Consider the following 16,519-nt stretch of genomic DNA (forward strand, 5'->3'; position numbering starts at 1 on the left):
ATTATCTTCTCGCGAGAGCTGGGTCAGGGGATATCCGTGGTGAGGACATGAGTGGGAATCTCCCCATGACAGTGAACTCTGAACACGTTTTACCCGTTAAAATGAACCTCAGACATAATGAAGTAATAAAAAACAATTGTGTTAAGAGGAAGACATCTAAACGAAGACTAATGAGGTCATGACTGAAAAATGCCGTTTTAACCCTTTAAAACTTGGAGGACATCACTTTTTGTTTTTGGTTTCTTTCAAAAACATGGGGAAAAAAAGGCAATGTGCAACGTGGTAAGAAATGTTCTGCAAATTGCAAGAAATTTGTAGATTTAGAAATTTATTTTTTAAAAAGCTAGGGGACATGTTTAGGGAAAAGAGAAAAAAAGCAGAACTCTAGGTAATTTTCTTGTGCTTTTTAATTATTTCTTGCTAATTTGGGGGGCATTACTTCTTTCATTGCTCACTGTCTTCTTTGTTTTTGAAAGAAATCAAGCAAAGCCTCAGAATTCAAAGGGTTAAGACACAAAAATGATAAATATACAAATAAATGAACATTGCATACAAATTGGACTTCATATTTTACAACTAAATCACAATGAAGCAATTTAGATTTTGTGTAACGTTTAACAAATAAGACTCTTGAATAACAAAATAACTATATAAAACTTATAAAACAATAAAAACAATACACCAAGTATAAAACTTGACACCATACCTACCTTCACACATTTATAGTGACACACCCAAATGTGTCAAAGTACCAACATTTATTTTTATTAGCTGCATAATTAGTTTAATGGAAATCACCTGTGATAACTAGAAGATATCCAACAGCTGATTAGTCACTTTGTAAAACTACATCATAAGGTCAATAGACCATGAAACATTTTTTTCACTGACTAAACTTTGAAATGTCATAAGCAAAAGTGCAAATAATGAATAAATGATGGCTGAATTCCATTTTACCTGCTTCAGTTTAAGGGTCCTGGTATTGTACTTACTGCAGGGACCCTGGACTTTGGAGGGCCCTCGGCAGACTTGGTTTGGGGGGAGCTCCCCTCTTTATCAAATGTTACCTCTTCACGTGGCATGGAATTAACATGTATACTGTAAATACTTGTTTAAGCACACACAACATTACTGTTTTCTACTGACATTAAACTTGGAAATGAGAGAATAGTTTACAGAAGTTCATCTGATTCTTGTTCCATAAGGTAAACTCTTTTTTTTCTCTTTTCCCCCTCTTTTTGTGACTAGACTGATAGTTGTGTTTCATCCTTTCATTAAGGTTGTAAACACTGGCATCCCCGTTTGAAACGAGCAGCAGGCGTAGCCCTTGCATAATTTCCAAAACCTACTGAACTTGTGTGGTGAGCATTAAGCCGCCCAGCTAAGCTTGTTGGACATTTTCAAGCAATCTTGGGGGCCCTCTGCTGGCCATGGGGACCAAGCGCAACTGCTTAGTTTGCTTGTGTGTTGGGCTGCCTGTGTGTTAGATGTCAAAGTAAATGGTAAGGAACCATTGGCAATGTTATTAAAAACACTTGTGCTTCTTCTGCTTTGAAAAGTCCAAATATCTGCTGTGAAAAAGGTCTTTCCTAAACAATGACACCGAAAAGCACCAGTCACGAGATGGATGCAGTTAAGTATAGAGCAGAGTAAGACAATTCATAAACAATGCAGATATGACAATTATAAATCTGCTGGGAGAATGTCACCCTCAGAAAGAAATCATATGTGACAAGGGCACAAGTGGAAGAAGCAACCAAGAGGCTTCTGGTAAATGTACAGGTGGTGCAGGGTTCATTGGGTGAGATGGGAGCACTGCATAGTTACGGTTGGCGGCACATTTCTCTAGTTGCCGTTTGTTAGAAAAAAACTTGGATGGACACGTGGCCTGTTTGGTTAAAAAGTCTGTGAAATGCAAATGAACAAAAAGTGGAAGAAAGTTTTATGGCCTTATGGGACACACACACACACACACACACACACATATATATATATATATAAAATTGGATTATTTTTGGGGTATTTTTAGCCTTTAATTGATAAAACACGCTAGGCATTAAAGAGGGAAGAGAGAGAAACAGCAAACAGCCAAGGCCAGAATTGAAGCGACATCGGCTGCAGTGAGGACACAGCTTCTGCACACGGGGTGCCTGCTCTACCAACTGAGTTACTGGGCACCACAGGACCAAAATATTTTTGTCCACTGGGGTACATGCTGTGCTCTGTGTCAGTCAACACTGCACATCAGCAGAAATGTATATTGCCAAACCATGATGTGTGGGGGGGAAGCCTTATGCTGTAGGGATTGCTATGTAGCAGAAATACTGAGATATCTTTGAAAAAAACTTAGGATGATTTATTTTACAGCAACAACACCAAACATTAAGTCAACGCTGCACAAACGTACGTGACTTAAAAAAGAACTACATAAAAGACCCAGATTAAATTATTTCTAATGTGTCTTAAAAGGTCTTGAGCAGTTTTGCAAGAAGCAAAAAAAGAATGGGTCTAAATTACAATGACCACAAATACAAATATGACGTGGCTCTATCCACAAATGATAAGCTTAAGGCTTAACTGCAGTCAAAGCTGCCTCAAGTGAATATTAACCTCAAGGTGAAACGTATACATATAATTATTTCAGGATATTTTCCCCTTTTTGTGTTCTATTGATTAGTGCAAAAAAGTGTAATTACACCCACTGTGATTTCAATCAAATCAATAAAACACAAAAAAACTTCCAAAGGGACTGCAGTGAATATACTGCAGTAGGCACGGAATGTTTTTCTTCAAAGACAACAAACACAGATATTGTCTGATTAATGTTTTACTCAAAATTGCATTGCATCCCCTCCCAAAACAATCACTTCTTTTAAAAATATAAAATAAGGTGGCAGAATTAAACTCAGAACAACAGCATGTAATTAAGATGGCATGAGAAGCACCATCCCTATTTGGCATTGCATTTCAATTTTCAGGCAAGTCTGATACAGCTATCCAATTTTCACAATGTGTTGAGATATGCCTCTTGAAAAGTTATTACCTCTATATGACTTACAGTTCAATTGTAACATTAAAATGGGTTATCTATTAGATGTCAAAGTAAATACAACATACACCTGTGCAAAATGTGTATTTTAAACCTAAAACAAAGCTCAGGAGATGCCAAACAGCACTGAAGGTAAAAAGTAAGTAAAATATAGTGTACACAAGAACATCTTTATATATTAGCTTTGTTTATCTTCCCCTCCACCCTTGACACAAGAGGTGATACAGAAAAAAATAGCCGGGAGCAAGCAGAACTGATCATTTTTGGGGTTGATCACACAGAACCTCTGGCAAATCTCTACTGGTCATATATTTTTCCAAATATATACAGCTAGGCTAATTTTAGTTTGTATACAGGTATAAGGTATGATGCACACACTGCCCTTCAATCTTCAGCATCCTTCAATATAAATATTTATAGGGTGTGGATGGAGACAACCAACAGTGTTTCCCTACTAGAGAATGATACCATGTGACTCCACCAGCTCTCTCCGCTGTAATAACTGTGGAATTCGGATGCCCTTCATGTTTGTAGTGCACACACATTATTAAAGGAGGAGTTATGTACCCAGTCACCAGAGGGGGGAAGCACTGGCCAGTCTCTCACATGGGTCCACGGGGCCAATGGGGTTTCATCGGTCATGTAATCCAAGAGGTGTCCCCCAACAAGGAATGACCACAGAGATGAGTCCATCCCCATCCTGCACCCGTCCAGTGTCCTTTCCAGTCCAGTCTGACTTTATCATTTCAAGAAGACAATGTAGAAAGCCATTGCCAAACAGGAAATCGCCACAGCAATGTGAAGTCGCGACCCAATTACTGCCGCTGAGAGGAGAGATTGAGGTAAAGAGGATAAGTGAAGAAAATTACAGTCCAACTACAATGAAACAAAACAAGGAGAATATTTTGTAATAGTAATGAGTCCTAAAACCTGAAAATGAACGAACGTTTCAGCAACTCTAGCTCCCTTGTCTCAAAGTCAATGAGTTTTTTGAATGGGTTTTTGGTTAGAAGTTTAAAATAAGGTCTGTGGTTAACACAAGTGTAAGAGACTTTCACAGATGTCTATTCATTCACTTTACCTTTGTAGAAAACGCCCCACACTCCTTTCTTCTCTGACAGCAGCCAGCTGTTGAGGCGCGGTACCTTTTTGAGGTACGCGCAAGTGCAGATGAACAGCAGCCCAAACACCAGGATGCCATCGAAAGAGTACACTGTGGAAGAGATGGAAGATAATATCACACAGACTGCCTCACCTGCCAGCACTGAATGCATTCATTATCTTCATTCATCTTTTTTATAATGTGCAAAACAAAACCTGTTACCAAAATTAAAAGAGACAATCACAGAAAGAGAATACTCTGTGATATGACTAAACACAAAATTTTACTTGCATACATTCACTTACAAAATCTAAATGTACCCTTACTAGGGGTGGGTATACCCAGAGGCCCCACAATGTGATAGTAAGTCACAAAACAATATTATTGTGATTTAAAATGTTTTGCAATATGCCATATATTAGGATAACATAAAGACATTTTACGATATAAGACATACTTTGAACTGCAAATTATGTCACCAAAAACAGACTTTTCTAACATCTGCTTTATCTAACAAGATAAAGTTTTCAGTTTGTTCATCTAATTGCAGTCGTTCAAATGCAACAACATGCACCTGAAAAAGCAATCAATTTGTATGTATAATTTATGCAATAAAAAAAACAAAACCAGGCATGCTTATATCGATACAATACTGACACACAAAAATATCTCAATACTATGCTGTATCAATCCTACCTTCCAACTCCTACTAAAGCCAGTTGTGTGATAATCCACCTTAGAAAGACTTATTATTTCTGTAGCATTTCACAGGTCAGTTTTAAACTGTGAATTTTTTAAAAGCCTGTTTGTAGGAAGAATAGCAAAGAGACTATCGACAAGGAAACCATAACTATTACCACTGTACTTTTATAGATTCCTTAACTGGAGAGAGGATGACGCGTAGAAACAAATATTACACCTCCATTAATAGTAAAGAATGGACCAGCTTCTAAAAAAAAACATTTATAGTGATATTACAAGGATATGAGAACATCTTTATATTGTGTATATTATCCCAAACAAGCAATGTATCACTTAAAAGACGGCTTGAGTTTCCAGCTTTGAGGGACAGGTGTTTATGTTTCTGCTGCTTTAGGAATAATGTCTCCACTATTTAAACAGCAATATAAGTATACACGCTGCCTTGCTAAAGATTTTCCCTTTTCCCAGTTTGCACAAGCTTCGTTGTTGACCTTAAGTGCAGAGTTGCATGCAGTTGTCGCAATGTAACAAATCTCGTGTACCCACATCAGCAGTGGACGATAACAAAAAACAAACAGTTTACATTTTTAAGGACTGACGCCAGTTAGTTTGCATGCTAACAGGCTTTCTTTCTGTATTTATTCACTTATTACTGTTGTCTTCTACCTGACTGGATTTTTAGTATTAGCCACCGATACCCTAACGTTGGCCAGAGCTAGTCAGCGAGCTATTTTGTAGCCTGACAAAAATACGGTGTTGGCGTTTCATTAATAAATGACAAAACCGTGCCATATTTTCTTTTACTGAAACAAACAAGTGATGTGTTAAAATTTGCAAAGACGAATTTGTTTTGGTGCTAACAGACTAATAACAGCAGCCCAGGGCCACGTCTACAGCTAAGCTAGCTTCCACGTTAGCCTTCCGTAGTAGCTAGCCGAACTTACTTGTCCCGTGTCGACACTAGTTGCATCAAACAGTTAACCTACCATTTGTCATATTCGCAGTTTGCTCTCTGACGATGTATTACGAAGGTTTCTTCCTTTCAATTAGCAATCCATCATGTCCTAAAAAGTGGAGATATAATGCTGTCTACTTCGCCTCGCAGTCACTCGGTTGACATTTCCGGTTTCACTGGCTTTACACTCTTCTTTTACGTTTTATGTTTGTTGTCATTCGTCGAGCATTTACTGCCACCTACTGGAATTTACGAGTAACAGCTTTCTGAACAACAGTCTGATCAATAATAAAAATACATTTTAAATATCAAGCTGTGATACTTTCATCATATGCACTCTTCCTATGAATTTGAGTTAAGATGGAAACTCAGGACAACCTTCCTCTTGGTGTACAGTTCCTGCTTTTGTTGATAACTTTTATAGTAATTATAATAATAATAATAATAGTAACAACTTTATTTATATAGCACCTTTAAAAACAATGTTTACAAAGTGCTTTGACAAACAAAGCAAAAGCAGAAATGAGATACATAGAGGGCAATACGACAGAAGGCCAACAGGCATACTGAGCACAACCAAGATGAAACTAGGGTAGAGTTAGGATGAAATTAAAACAAAAGGTCAAATAATGCAAGATGCAAAATGTCAATATAAAATAATATAAATAGACCAAAAACAACAAAAGCAATAAAACTACAAGTAAAAGGAAATAAAAGAAATATAACATAAACAAAACAGGTAAAATAAATAAAAAGACAAAATCACATAAAAGCAATTCCATAAAAATGGGTTTTAAGCAGAGATTCAAAAGATGTCACAATTGCATAGAACACAACCAAGATGGTCCATGTATGATCAGACAGTTTGTTTTTTTGTTTTTAAACCAAAAACAGAAACTGTTTTTTTTTTTCTAAATTAAGAACATTTTTATCTCAGAATTATGAGATGTATTATCTTGGGAAAATATATGTTATTGTTTTTTTCTTGAAAAGTGAGAATTAAAAAAAAAATGGTTATCTCATTAATTAACAAAATGAAGAGCAGATTTTTTTTTACATAATTCTGAAACTGCCAAAAAGTGGTAAGGACTGATAATAAAGACATTCTGCATATGAGAGAGCAGAAAAACAACTTTTGGGGCACTCAGGTCATCTGCCTCTTTTACTTACTGTATGTGGTCAGCACACTGAACTCTGCCAAACATGGAGGAAGCACCCAAAGAGGACATGGGCAAGATTAACAAAGTGGTGAAAAACGCTGGCTCTGCTGCAGCTCTGAACCTGGACACACCTTGTACTGTACAGAGGGGAGGGATGAGGATTAAACTGAGCTTACACCCCCGCTGCAATGAGCTGACACCACTGTACAGACACCTCCACCTCATTCCCCGAGGTCCATCATCGAGCAATTTGTGCTGAACGCCATCAGCTATTCCAGAGTGCTTTCTGTGCAAATAACCTCAGTCTCAGCCACTCAAGAGGGTTCTGAATGAGGGTACCTGCACTGCATACAAAAACCATTTAAATCACATTTTGTTACTTGACACGTTGCTCCAGACTAACCCATAAATCAGCCTGTACAATATAAAGCATGTTTAAATAAATATCCAACAGTTTATCTGTTATATTGTGCATAATACTGCTTTCCACCACCATTGCTTCAAACCCACAGTATAGACTCACACTGGCATCATAGTCAGGCTGGAAAAACCCCAACTATACACCACTATAGCAACTATTAATATAACAAAATGTTGCCTGCATGTACAAATGCACCTGCACACAGTTTATTGCAGTAAGTTGTGTAATGCAAATGTAACACATATGCACATGCCTAAACCTATACATTCTTTACATTGTACATCAATATCTCTACTATATTTGAGACACGCATTCAATTTTCACTTGTTCAATACATATTTTACACCCCTGCCACTATTTGGAACATACTTATACCACCACCGTATCCTCTTTGTTTATAATTAATCCTTACATCTCTATTTAATATGTTTTTGCAAAGCTAAAAATGAAAGTGTTTCTTTTTCACTAGCACTTTGTGTCCAGCTGTTGCTACTCTGACCTGATTTCATTTTTTGGCTGTGAGAACCTCCTCATGGACCATTTCAGTGTGTTGTTTTTCTAGAGTATAACTTGAAGACATCTGACCAGTAGTGAAACCCTGAAATACAAAAGCCATGTTTGTTATGTTAGTATATCATGATGCATTATCCTAATCATTACATTAGGTTACCCTCATCAATAGATTACATCATGCTAATCATTACATTCATTATCCTAATCCCTCCATATGTTGTTATTGACTCAGAGACAACAGAAGTTTCTCTCCCGAAGGGAACAGGGCTGGAACAAAGGGTCGTAAGACAGTTAATGAGATTTGATCACAGGACAGTGAAGCACACCTGTTCAGGTCAGCCTCACTGCAGCTCGCTGTGCAGCCCGAGAACAACACTTAGTCTTCTGCTCCTTCTCCCTCTGGCTTTGCTTCAGAACATCTCTCTTTTTAGCAATGCGTCTCTACCACAGCACACAGGTAAGACTGGTTTTAAGATTACTTCTGTGATAATAACATAGTATTTGTTTTCATCATAAGCTGAGAAAGAAAACTATTTGTTTAATCATATTTGTTTTGGGAAGTGGTTGTTTTGGGTTTACGTTTCCAAAGAATCGAAGAACATCAGGACTTCAGCAACTAAGCTTTTTGTTTTGAAAATATTGATAATTGGGTATATCTTTTAAAGTGATGCACAACTCCCTGTAGCAACTGAAATACTTGATTTTGCTGTCATTTTGAAGACAGCAATGATTGCTTTTCTTTTTTGTGTGGCTGAACAAAGAAGTGAGTTTGATGGCTACAAAATATTAATGAGTGGCAGAATGTTTGGCGTTTGCATGTTTTGAGCACTAAAGTTATATATATAATAATAAATAATTACATATATATATATAATATATATGTATAAAATAAATCTTTGCATCATTTCAGCTTTAAGAGAGCATTTTGCAAACATACTGTACTCATTTACCTGCTGTTCTTCACTCAGGTATCACAAAAAATGGGTCTTCGCAATAGAAAAGGTGAGTCAAAATCAAACAATTGCCAAGTTTAAGCTCCGGTTTTGTAAATCTAATGAAACAAATGACAATATCTTCAGATTGTAGCCCATCACTTTAGAAGTTAGAACTATGATAACACATATAACAGTGTACAGTAGTGTCCTTGATATAATGACTGTGTGCTGGCTTGTATTCATGTGTGTCAGAGAGACATCACTGCTGGATGGTCCCGCCATGCCAGGTGATGGAGAGTCCACAAGAGGAGACTAGTGACCTCATCCAACCCGAGAAACTGCCAAATCCCGTCCTGGCTTCTCACCAACACAGAGCCCTTCACCAAGAGCTGCTATTCTGCCACAGAAGGTGAGAAATCACCAAGCTCTGAACCTGCTGTCTGTGACTAGGTTATTAGTATTTATCAGAGAGCTTTATATACTGAATCGATGGAAATGGGAAGGATTAATTTTTCCATGTGACATTTTATGTGCAGTAAAGGCAGGCTTTGGATTCTCTCAGAAAGGAGAAGTAGTTTAGTAGATCAGCATTTTGTGAGTCTGCTGCCTCAGTCAGAGAATCCTCTTAGGCTTCCTCTGTCCAGCTGGCCGGCGCTGTGGTCGGGGATAAGCAACATGTTTGGTGGTGGTTTAACACTGATCATGTCAAAGGTACAACACCTTTGACTGAGATCACTGCTTATCTCTCCTCAGGGGGCCACCGCTTTCACTCTTGTCTGTCAGAGAAAGTGAAATTAATGCATATCACTCTACAGAAATCAACAGAATTTTGTCTGCAGTAGTCACCACTCACAACAAGGTCTGCGGATTATCTTGAGTAACCGGGTCAGGATTATTTGAAAGAGACATTGCTGTTGTGGTTTAAAAAAAAAAAAAGAAAAAAGTATTGCTTTGGTGCTTTGAGCACCACAAGTTGAGCGCCATCTAGTTCCATTATATTGGAGAGAAGGCAGCCATCTCTACGGCTGATATCACTTACGCACTGCTGCACCTCATTAAAATGTTGTATATTCTTTAATTTATGCATTTTATACACTCTATTTTTAGATTTATTTTTATTAATATTATCTCAATGGGTTTATTTTCCATCTTATGTTATGCATTCTGTGCGTTCTATTTTTATCCTTATTTTTTATCTTACTTTTTATATTATGTTATTGCTTAAATGTTATCAAATGGGTTCTATTCATCTATTCAATGTATTCTATCCTTATCTTATTTTTACATGCAGGTTTTATTATGTCTATATGCCTTTTCATGTGAAGCACTTGGTGCATGTAATTTCTTTGTTGTAAAGCACATTGGGCTGCATTTCTTATATGAAAAGTGCTGAACAAATAGAGTCCATTATTTATAATTAGAATTAAAATAATTATTATAATATCTCCAAATCACACCAAAACAATCTAAATTGATAAATAGCACTACGGGTAAGAGGAAAGATATTAATTTTTGATTTTAAGCTTTAATGTGAAGTGCACACCCATCTACTGTGTGTATTTGTACTATAAACTAACTGAATTGATGGATAAATAGCACTCTGCGGTTGTATGGTATTTTTTGTATTGGATATCTTCATACAGTAATCAATCTTGTTTTCTTTTTTTTCATGTGTCCTCAGAGGTCTACTGCCCAGAAAAAAGCCTGAGCTGCAGCACGTGTTGGAACACAAACAGAGAGAGCAGCACAAGCAGAGGGAGCTGGCCCTCTGTCCTCTGTCCGACCTGGAGGTGAAGCTACGGACGAGGCAGCAGAGAACAAAAATTGTGAGTATGTCAGTTAAGAGCAAAGATGTAAAACCATACTGCTGAGGTAAAACAGCATTTGCAGTATTCTATTTAGTGTTTGGTCATGTGTGAGCAAGCCTGCAGATATTAGCCAATACACAGTCTCATTAAGGAGGATGTCAAAACACAGATGTTTCCTGTCTTGCAGTACGAGCTCGAGCAGACGAAGAGGATCGAGAGTCTGCAGAATGTACCAGAGTTTGTTCATGTGAGAAGAACCCTGAAACACGTCCAAAATTTTTCCTAGTAAGGAGTACAACCAGAGCAAATGGACACAAATAAAAAGTCGATAATGTGGAGTCCAGACAAGTTTCCATTACTGTCAGTGAAAAAGATCCTTGACCCACAACTGCAGACATTTCAGATTGGAATAATCAAAATTCATTGTTATTATCTTGAGACTGATGTTTGAGCTTAACAGGTCTTGTGAACTTGAATATCAAAATCCACCTTTGAAGAGCATTTTCTCTTAAATCTGAATCTGCTTTTACACTAAAATGATTTCTTAATATAATGGCTAGAAAGTTAATGTATTTGGTAGTATTTTCAAATAAGCATTCTTCCAAAATCTGAAGAAGTGTAATAAATTCACTAATGTAAAAAAAAACACACCAACAAATCTCTTTTTTTGAGTTAACAAGTTTATCATTGTGGAATTCAAAGAAGAGTTTTCACAGGAAAATATTTGCTTTTTTTCCTGAATTGGTGACTTATGAGCAAAGCCTTCATGGAAAAATATCTGCATGTTTATCTCGGTAATTAAGAAAAACAAGGCAAATACCACTTCTGCATTAGACTTTTTAAACATTTTGTCTTTTGTAAAGAATTTTGCAACATGTATGCATTGGACTATGAAATATCCCTTCAAATCCTTAATATATAAGAAAGCATTGACCTTAATCTGTCATTTTTGGCACTCCACCTGATGCTGGCCTCTCTGTTACAATGTCGCGAGCCCTGGCCATCACAACCTTACTGGCCAGATGCCTCATTTTATTAAAATTGAAGCACATTTCTCCCCCTACGCAGAATAAATGAATTAGATTTGCTTGTTACAACAAAAAACTTGAGATACTCAGATTCTCTCTCATGGGCTTAATAAAAATCTTTCAGGAAATATGGGAAAAAAACAGAAGTGACGAGAATACATTTTAAATTTTTAATAAAACATCCAGGGAGGCTGACCGTGTACGTGAAAACAAACACTGAAACGGAGGTTGCACTGAATCAGAATCTGCTTGTGACAACAGTGAGAAAACTGTTAACAAAATACGTAACAGCTGTCATGGAAACGAGCTCGGGCGTGGCTCTTTTTGCAGCATTCCTCAGATGTTGGTGCTCCAACATATCATACCCTTTAATCAACGATTAAATCACATTTCACAATTTTCGGGACATTACAGGGTAAGTTCAGGTTGGAGAGCTCAACATTAAAAAAAAAAAAAAAATCACTGAATCATGATTTATGGACTTTAAAACTACGTTTCATATTTTAAAAAGTGACCAAGTGCCAGCTTGTATTTATATCAAGTTTCTCAGTCTGAATCAGTGGTGCGCTGCGAACAAACATTCACAAATATTTTGATATCGCCGCATAGTAAATGTATTGACCTAAACTTTAAAGTGTGACTGACTGTTGCCTCGGAAATGTAAAAATCCAGACGTTGGCTGCAGTGTGAGAAAAAAGAAGGCCTGCTGAATAAAACACATTCAACCATTTTCTCGTACACATTCTTTGCAACTCCAAACGCATGAAACCTTGTTGTACCGTTGACCGTAAACAAAAGTTTTACATGTAAAAGTGAACATCAATTCCGTGAATTATACATGTTTTCTCCCAAACACGTTTATAAATACAAATTCCACTCACAAGCAGCAACCACAGCCACTGTGCTTCTGTCCAAACTTATCAGTGATTTGTGTTTGCTGCAGAATAAGTTAACAATAAATAAAATACAAATAAAAACTGCGTTCACAAAAAAAGTAGACATAATGGCAGGGTAAGATTCTCCCGTCTGCGTCTCCCTGTACAGCACAATCTATTACACTGAAATAACCGTGAAACATTTCTCATAGTGTTGGAAAATATTTAGCAAGAGGTGCAGCAGAAGAAGCAGAGACAGAGGAGAGAAACAGGCCACCAACGTGGTAAACTGGCGGTGAGGAGAGCACTGACAGGTCCAAATAACAAGACCAAAGGAGTTCACTGGCTGAAATGGGCACGAGGCTGAAATCGGCTTCCTGTTTGAGAGTTAAGGGCTATTGTTTTTCAGCCAATTCCCCATTAATACGCCACTTAAAACTGAGAAACCGGTAGCAGATATCATAGGAAAAACTTCAATGCTGTTTAAAACCTCATTCTATTCAGGAAAAACTGTGTATTATTATTCCTTGTTTTCCATCCAGATCACATTAAACCAGGTCCAGAAAAAAGAAAAAACTGATTGCACTTAATTTTGAAGGTTGTTTAATGCCCCTTTTCAGAATTGTGAAACTATCATTTTAATTGTAAAAACAAGGAAGACTCATCAAACTGACAGAATGGCAGTGCTTTTCCTCCATCCAGACTAGGTCCAGTTCAAAAACCACTAAACCTTTATTTGTCAAGTGTGTTTTAAATGAACACAAAAACTCTAATGATTGTTGAAAACCCAATTTCAAACTTGTGAAAACAGAAAAGAAACAGCTAGACCTGCTCCTTCATGACTAAAAAGCAATGAAATTGCCCCTTTTTTTGTTCTCACAAATAGAAAAAGGGTTCTCCAAATCTGAAATGGGATTTCTATCAACTCTGAGGCACTTCCTATGATGTCTGGGACCTGTTACATAACTTTAAATAGTGTACGACCGGAGAAGTATCCCTTAACTTTTCCAAACCAGAAAGATATGAATCAGAAGCCAACTTCGGTGCCATGTGAAAAAGACAACAATTAAGGAATGCCATCCTTTCTTTGGCAACACTGTGAGGGTGGCACACTCCAGTCATACACATAGGAGAGTCGCAGCTTGACCTCCTCCTTGCAGAGTCTGCCATCACGCTGCAGAGTCTGGTGTTTTTCCAACATGTCCTCCAAGCTCTGCTTATGCGTCACCAAGTATTTGTTGTTGCAACCACGCGATTTGTACTCTGTGTCAAAGCGTGGGTCATGTGTCCGCCGAACATCCACTGGTGCCAGCCAGGCGCCCAGTGACACGTCCTCACTCTGCCACGTCTTGAAGTAACCTGCATTAAGATGCACATAATGCACCAGGTCAGCTGAGAGGATGTAGCCCCCGCCCAGCGCGTAGGGCAGGTAGTAGTCACAAAGCTCCCAAGAGCTTTCCCGCCACTTCCCAGCAGTTTTCACTCTCCCTCTCCCAGAGAAGAAGCCCCAGTATAACCGGCTGGGCTCTTTCCCCTTCAGCTCCTCCTTTAGGAGGTCCAAGCGAGCAAATGTATCATCATCAGCTTTAAGGACAAACTTGAACTCCACATTCTGGTCCAACCAGGAGTACATGTGCAGCAGCTTTAGCGTTAAGTTCTCGTAAGAATCTCGCAAATCAGGCAGTAGGAGCAAGTCTTTGTGCCGCCCTTGCTCTGTGTTGAGGTTCTGAAGGTCCTCGCTGGAAAGCCCCTGAGTTCCCACCACAAACATAGCCAGAACATCAGAGTCCCGCTTGGCCAGCCAGGTGCTGCGGATGATACTCCTACGCTCTGTGTACTTGGGTCCGGTAGTGATGAGGACAACGAGGAATGCTGACATGTCTTTGGATGTGGATGGGGGGTTATGCTGCTCTGGATTGGACTGCAAACCATTGGCATGAGGGACGAGGCCTGGAGGATCTTGGTGGCCCTGTTTTAGGGTTTCTGAGGTACATTTGGCCAAGAATACGAGAACGACAGCAAAGCTGCACACAGTGCCAATGACCAGGGCTGTCTTGTGGCGGCACACGAGGCGCAAGAGATTCATGGTGCTGAGTCTGGGGTGAAAAACACAAAAGATTGTCAGCATTGCTTTAATTCAGATATTAGATTAATCATCAAAACATCCATATTAGTGTGCAGCCATACTTTCTGCAAGCATTATTAGAGAACGTCCAGGTGGCTGATATCCTTGTAACTGAACGGCGCGTAAAGCACGTGCAGGAATATTTTGTTAGGATTTCACTTTATGTACTGTACATTGAGTCCTCATGAATTTTGTGTATATCAATGTTTTCAAAATAATTTAATTAGAGTATGTATAATGTTACTGCATTTTACATTTGAGATCAATCGATTGTCAGTTACACTTTAAAAAAAAAAAAAATCAATATCAATTGATTGTTTTGTCTGTAAGTGTCAAATTTGTTGTCATCTTCTATGTTTTGTGCAGACCCCAGCCCGAGTATCTAATGTTATGGATCAGCATTTGGGGATTTAAGCATAAATCATACAAGGAATGAGCAGAGAGTTTAACTTGCAACTGACAAATCTGCATTTTGTGTGTTTCTCATCTTACAGCTTATGTTTAGATTCAACTCAGTTCAGCTGTTATTGTCGGTTCGCTATACGTTTACATGACAGGGCATGATCTCATTTGCAAAATATAAAAATAAATACCAACAATACACACTAAAACATCCTCTCTGCCAGTAAAACAACTCCAAAAACACACAGTCCTAAAAAAAACAAGCTAAAATAAAATTGTTTTTTTTAAATGCTCAGCACAAGTATACAGTTAAAACGTCAAAAATGCCTGAATCAAGGTGCTATTACTAATCACACAGCACCAAACGTTTGCTACAGCACGTTTTGCAGCTGTACAGACATCATAGTAGTAAACGTCCAGACATCACAGAAGTAAACAAACAGTTATGAGCACCAGAAAGGATGTCTAGTGTGCTATCTAATGTCAGTCTCTTCACAGTAAGAAATGCCATTAAATTAGTTATGGCACCTTCAAGTCCTTTGTTTCAAATTTTGAAAGTGAGGTTGCAATTTTTTGCATTTGAATCATAGATCTTTCCTTAAATAACGGCAGCGATGGAGCGAGTTAGCACTTCAGCTGCAAACCCACGACTTTGCAGCACCACCTGCTCAGAAGTTGAACTGTACACTGTGTTTATGTGTCGCAGCAATGTTGTAAGCAGTACTAAATTAAACAGTTTTTTTTTTTTAAAGTTACCTTACCTAATTGAAAAGTGCCTGTCCCGTGAGTGAAAGAGCCACGGCGGGCCACAGACGGCAGCTTTGTCGGGCTAACGCTAGCTACCGAGATAAGACCCTCTGCGCACTTTGTGAGCTCACTCCTCTGACTGCTAACACACACGGACTGCTCATATTGGTGCACACGGGAGGTGGTAAATACCAAGTTTAGCGGCGTCGGTCAGTTAGGTTAAAATAAGCAGATTAAATGGTTCTCTGGGTGAGCTGAGACAGGTATCGATGTAGTCATTTTTTGTCTTTTGGCGTGTAAACCCAAATCAGTTCAGTGTGGCAGTGACGTAGAGGAAGCGGAAGTGAAGCCCCCGTAAGAAAAGAGAATCAAATTACACAAAAATACTTGCCCTTAAGGACCTTTTTTTTGTTTTCTTTATATGATTGTATTAGAGAAAACAAATAAAACATGCACAAGCAGAAACTGACTTACTCCAAGATTAATTCAAACTTTTTTTAAAAAAAAATACCAGGACCTGATATGACATCATAATTACATGTATTTAAAAATAACGGAGCATTGAAAGGTTTTCCATTGTTAAATATCACATGGTTAATCAGAAAAAAAAGCATTTTATAAAGGGGCATAAAAAGAAGAGGAGGAGCAATTTCAAGACAGCTGCTGCCCGGCGCATGCGCGTTATGTCCAGCGTTGC

General features: G+C 38.2%; 3 protein-coding genes across 4 annotated transcripts; 1 reads left to right on the top strand and 2 right to left on the bottom strand.

The window, feature by feature from the left end:
• Positions 1-2,811: 2,811 nt before the first annotated feature.
• tmem167b (transmembrane protein 167B) lies at positions 2,812-5,996 on the bottom strand. Its single transcript, XM_042497742.2, has 3 exons — positions 5,840-5,996; positions 4,131-4,262; positions 2,812-3,873 (listed from the first exon to the last, which is right to left on the bottom strand). The coding sequence occupies exons 1-3, from the start codon at positions 5,847-5,849 to the stop codon at positions 3,791-3,793; spliced, it is 225 nt and encodes a 74-aa protein (XP_042353676.1). The 5' UTR covers positions 5,850-5,996; the 3' UTR covers positions 2,812-3,790.
• A 2,194-nt stretch (positions 5,997-8,190) lies between these two features.
• On the top strand, positions 8,191-11,544 carry LOC121949275 (protein FAM107B). Its single transcript, XM_042494922.2, has 5 exons — positions 8,191-8,359; positions 8,871-8,904; positions 9,090-9,246; positions 10,519-10,663; positions 10,833-11,544. Exons 1-5 carry the CDS (start codon positions 8,336-8,338, stop codon positions 10,929-10,931), a joined length of 459 nt encoding a protein of 152 aa, XP_042350856.1. The 5' UTR covers positions 8,191-8,335; the 3' UTR covers positions 10,932-11,544.
• A 285-nt stretch (positions 11,545-11,829) lies between these two features.
• b3galt6 (beta-1,3-galactosyltransferase 6) lies at positions 11,830-16,160 on the bottom strand. Of its 2 annotated transcripts, none has more exons than XM_042501112.2 (2): positions 15,837-16,160; positions 11,830-14,644 (listed from the first exon to the last, which is right to left on the bottom strand). In XM_042501112.2, exon 2 carries the CDS (start codon positions 14,632-14,634, stop codon positions 13,615-13,617), a length of 1,020 nt encoding a protein of 339 aa, XP_042357046.1. In that variant the 5' UTR covers positions 14,635-14,644; positions 15,837-16,160; the 3' UTR covers positions 11,830-13,614. The 2 variants fall into 2 exon arrangements, with proteins under 2 accessions (XP_042357046.1, XP_087941525.1); XM_088085399.1 differs by having other exon boundaries at positions 16,015-16,156.
• Positions 16,161-16,519: the final 359 nt, after the last annotated feature.

Source organism: Plectropomus leopardus, chromosome 2 (genome assembly GCF_026936395.1).
Source record: "Plectropomus leopardus strain MGB_pleo_1.0 chromosome 2, ASM2693639v1, whole genome shotgun sequence".
Taxonomy (NCBI): domain Eukaryota; kingdom Metazoa; phylum Chordata; class Actinopteri; order Perciformes; family Serranidae; genus Plectropomus; species Plectropomus leopardus.

Excerpts from the sequence above, each read along its gene's own strand:
- tmem167b (XM_042497742.2), bottom strand. Across the intron at positions 3,874-4,130 it reads GTGGGGCGTTTTCTACAAAG|CGGCAGTAATTGGGTCGCGA; the intron begins GTAAAGTGAATG and ends CTCTCCTCTCAG.
- LOC121949275 (XM_042494922.2), top strand. The coding sequence starts at position 8,336 with ATGCGTCTCTACCACAGCACACAG. Across the intron at positions 9,247-10,518 it reads CTGCTATTCTGCCACAGAAG|AGGTCTACTGCCCAGAAAAA; the intron begins GTGAGAAATCAC and ends ATGTGTCCTCAG. Across the intron at positions 10,664-10,832 it reads GGCAGCAGAGAACAAAAATT|TACGAGCTCGAGCAGACGAA; the intron begins GTGAGTATGTCA and ends CCTGTCTTGCAG.
- b3galt6 (XM_042501112.2), bottom strand. The coding sequence starts at position 14,634 with ATGAATCTCTTGCGCCTCGTGTGCCGCCACAAGACAGCCCTGGTCATT.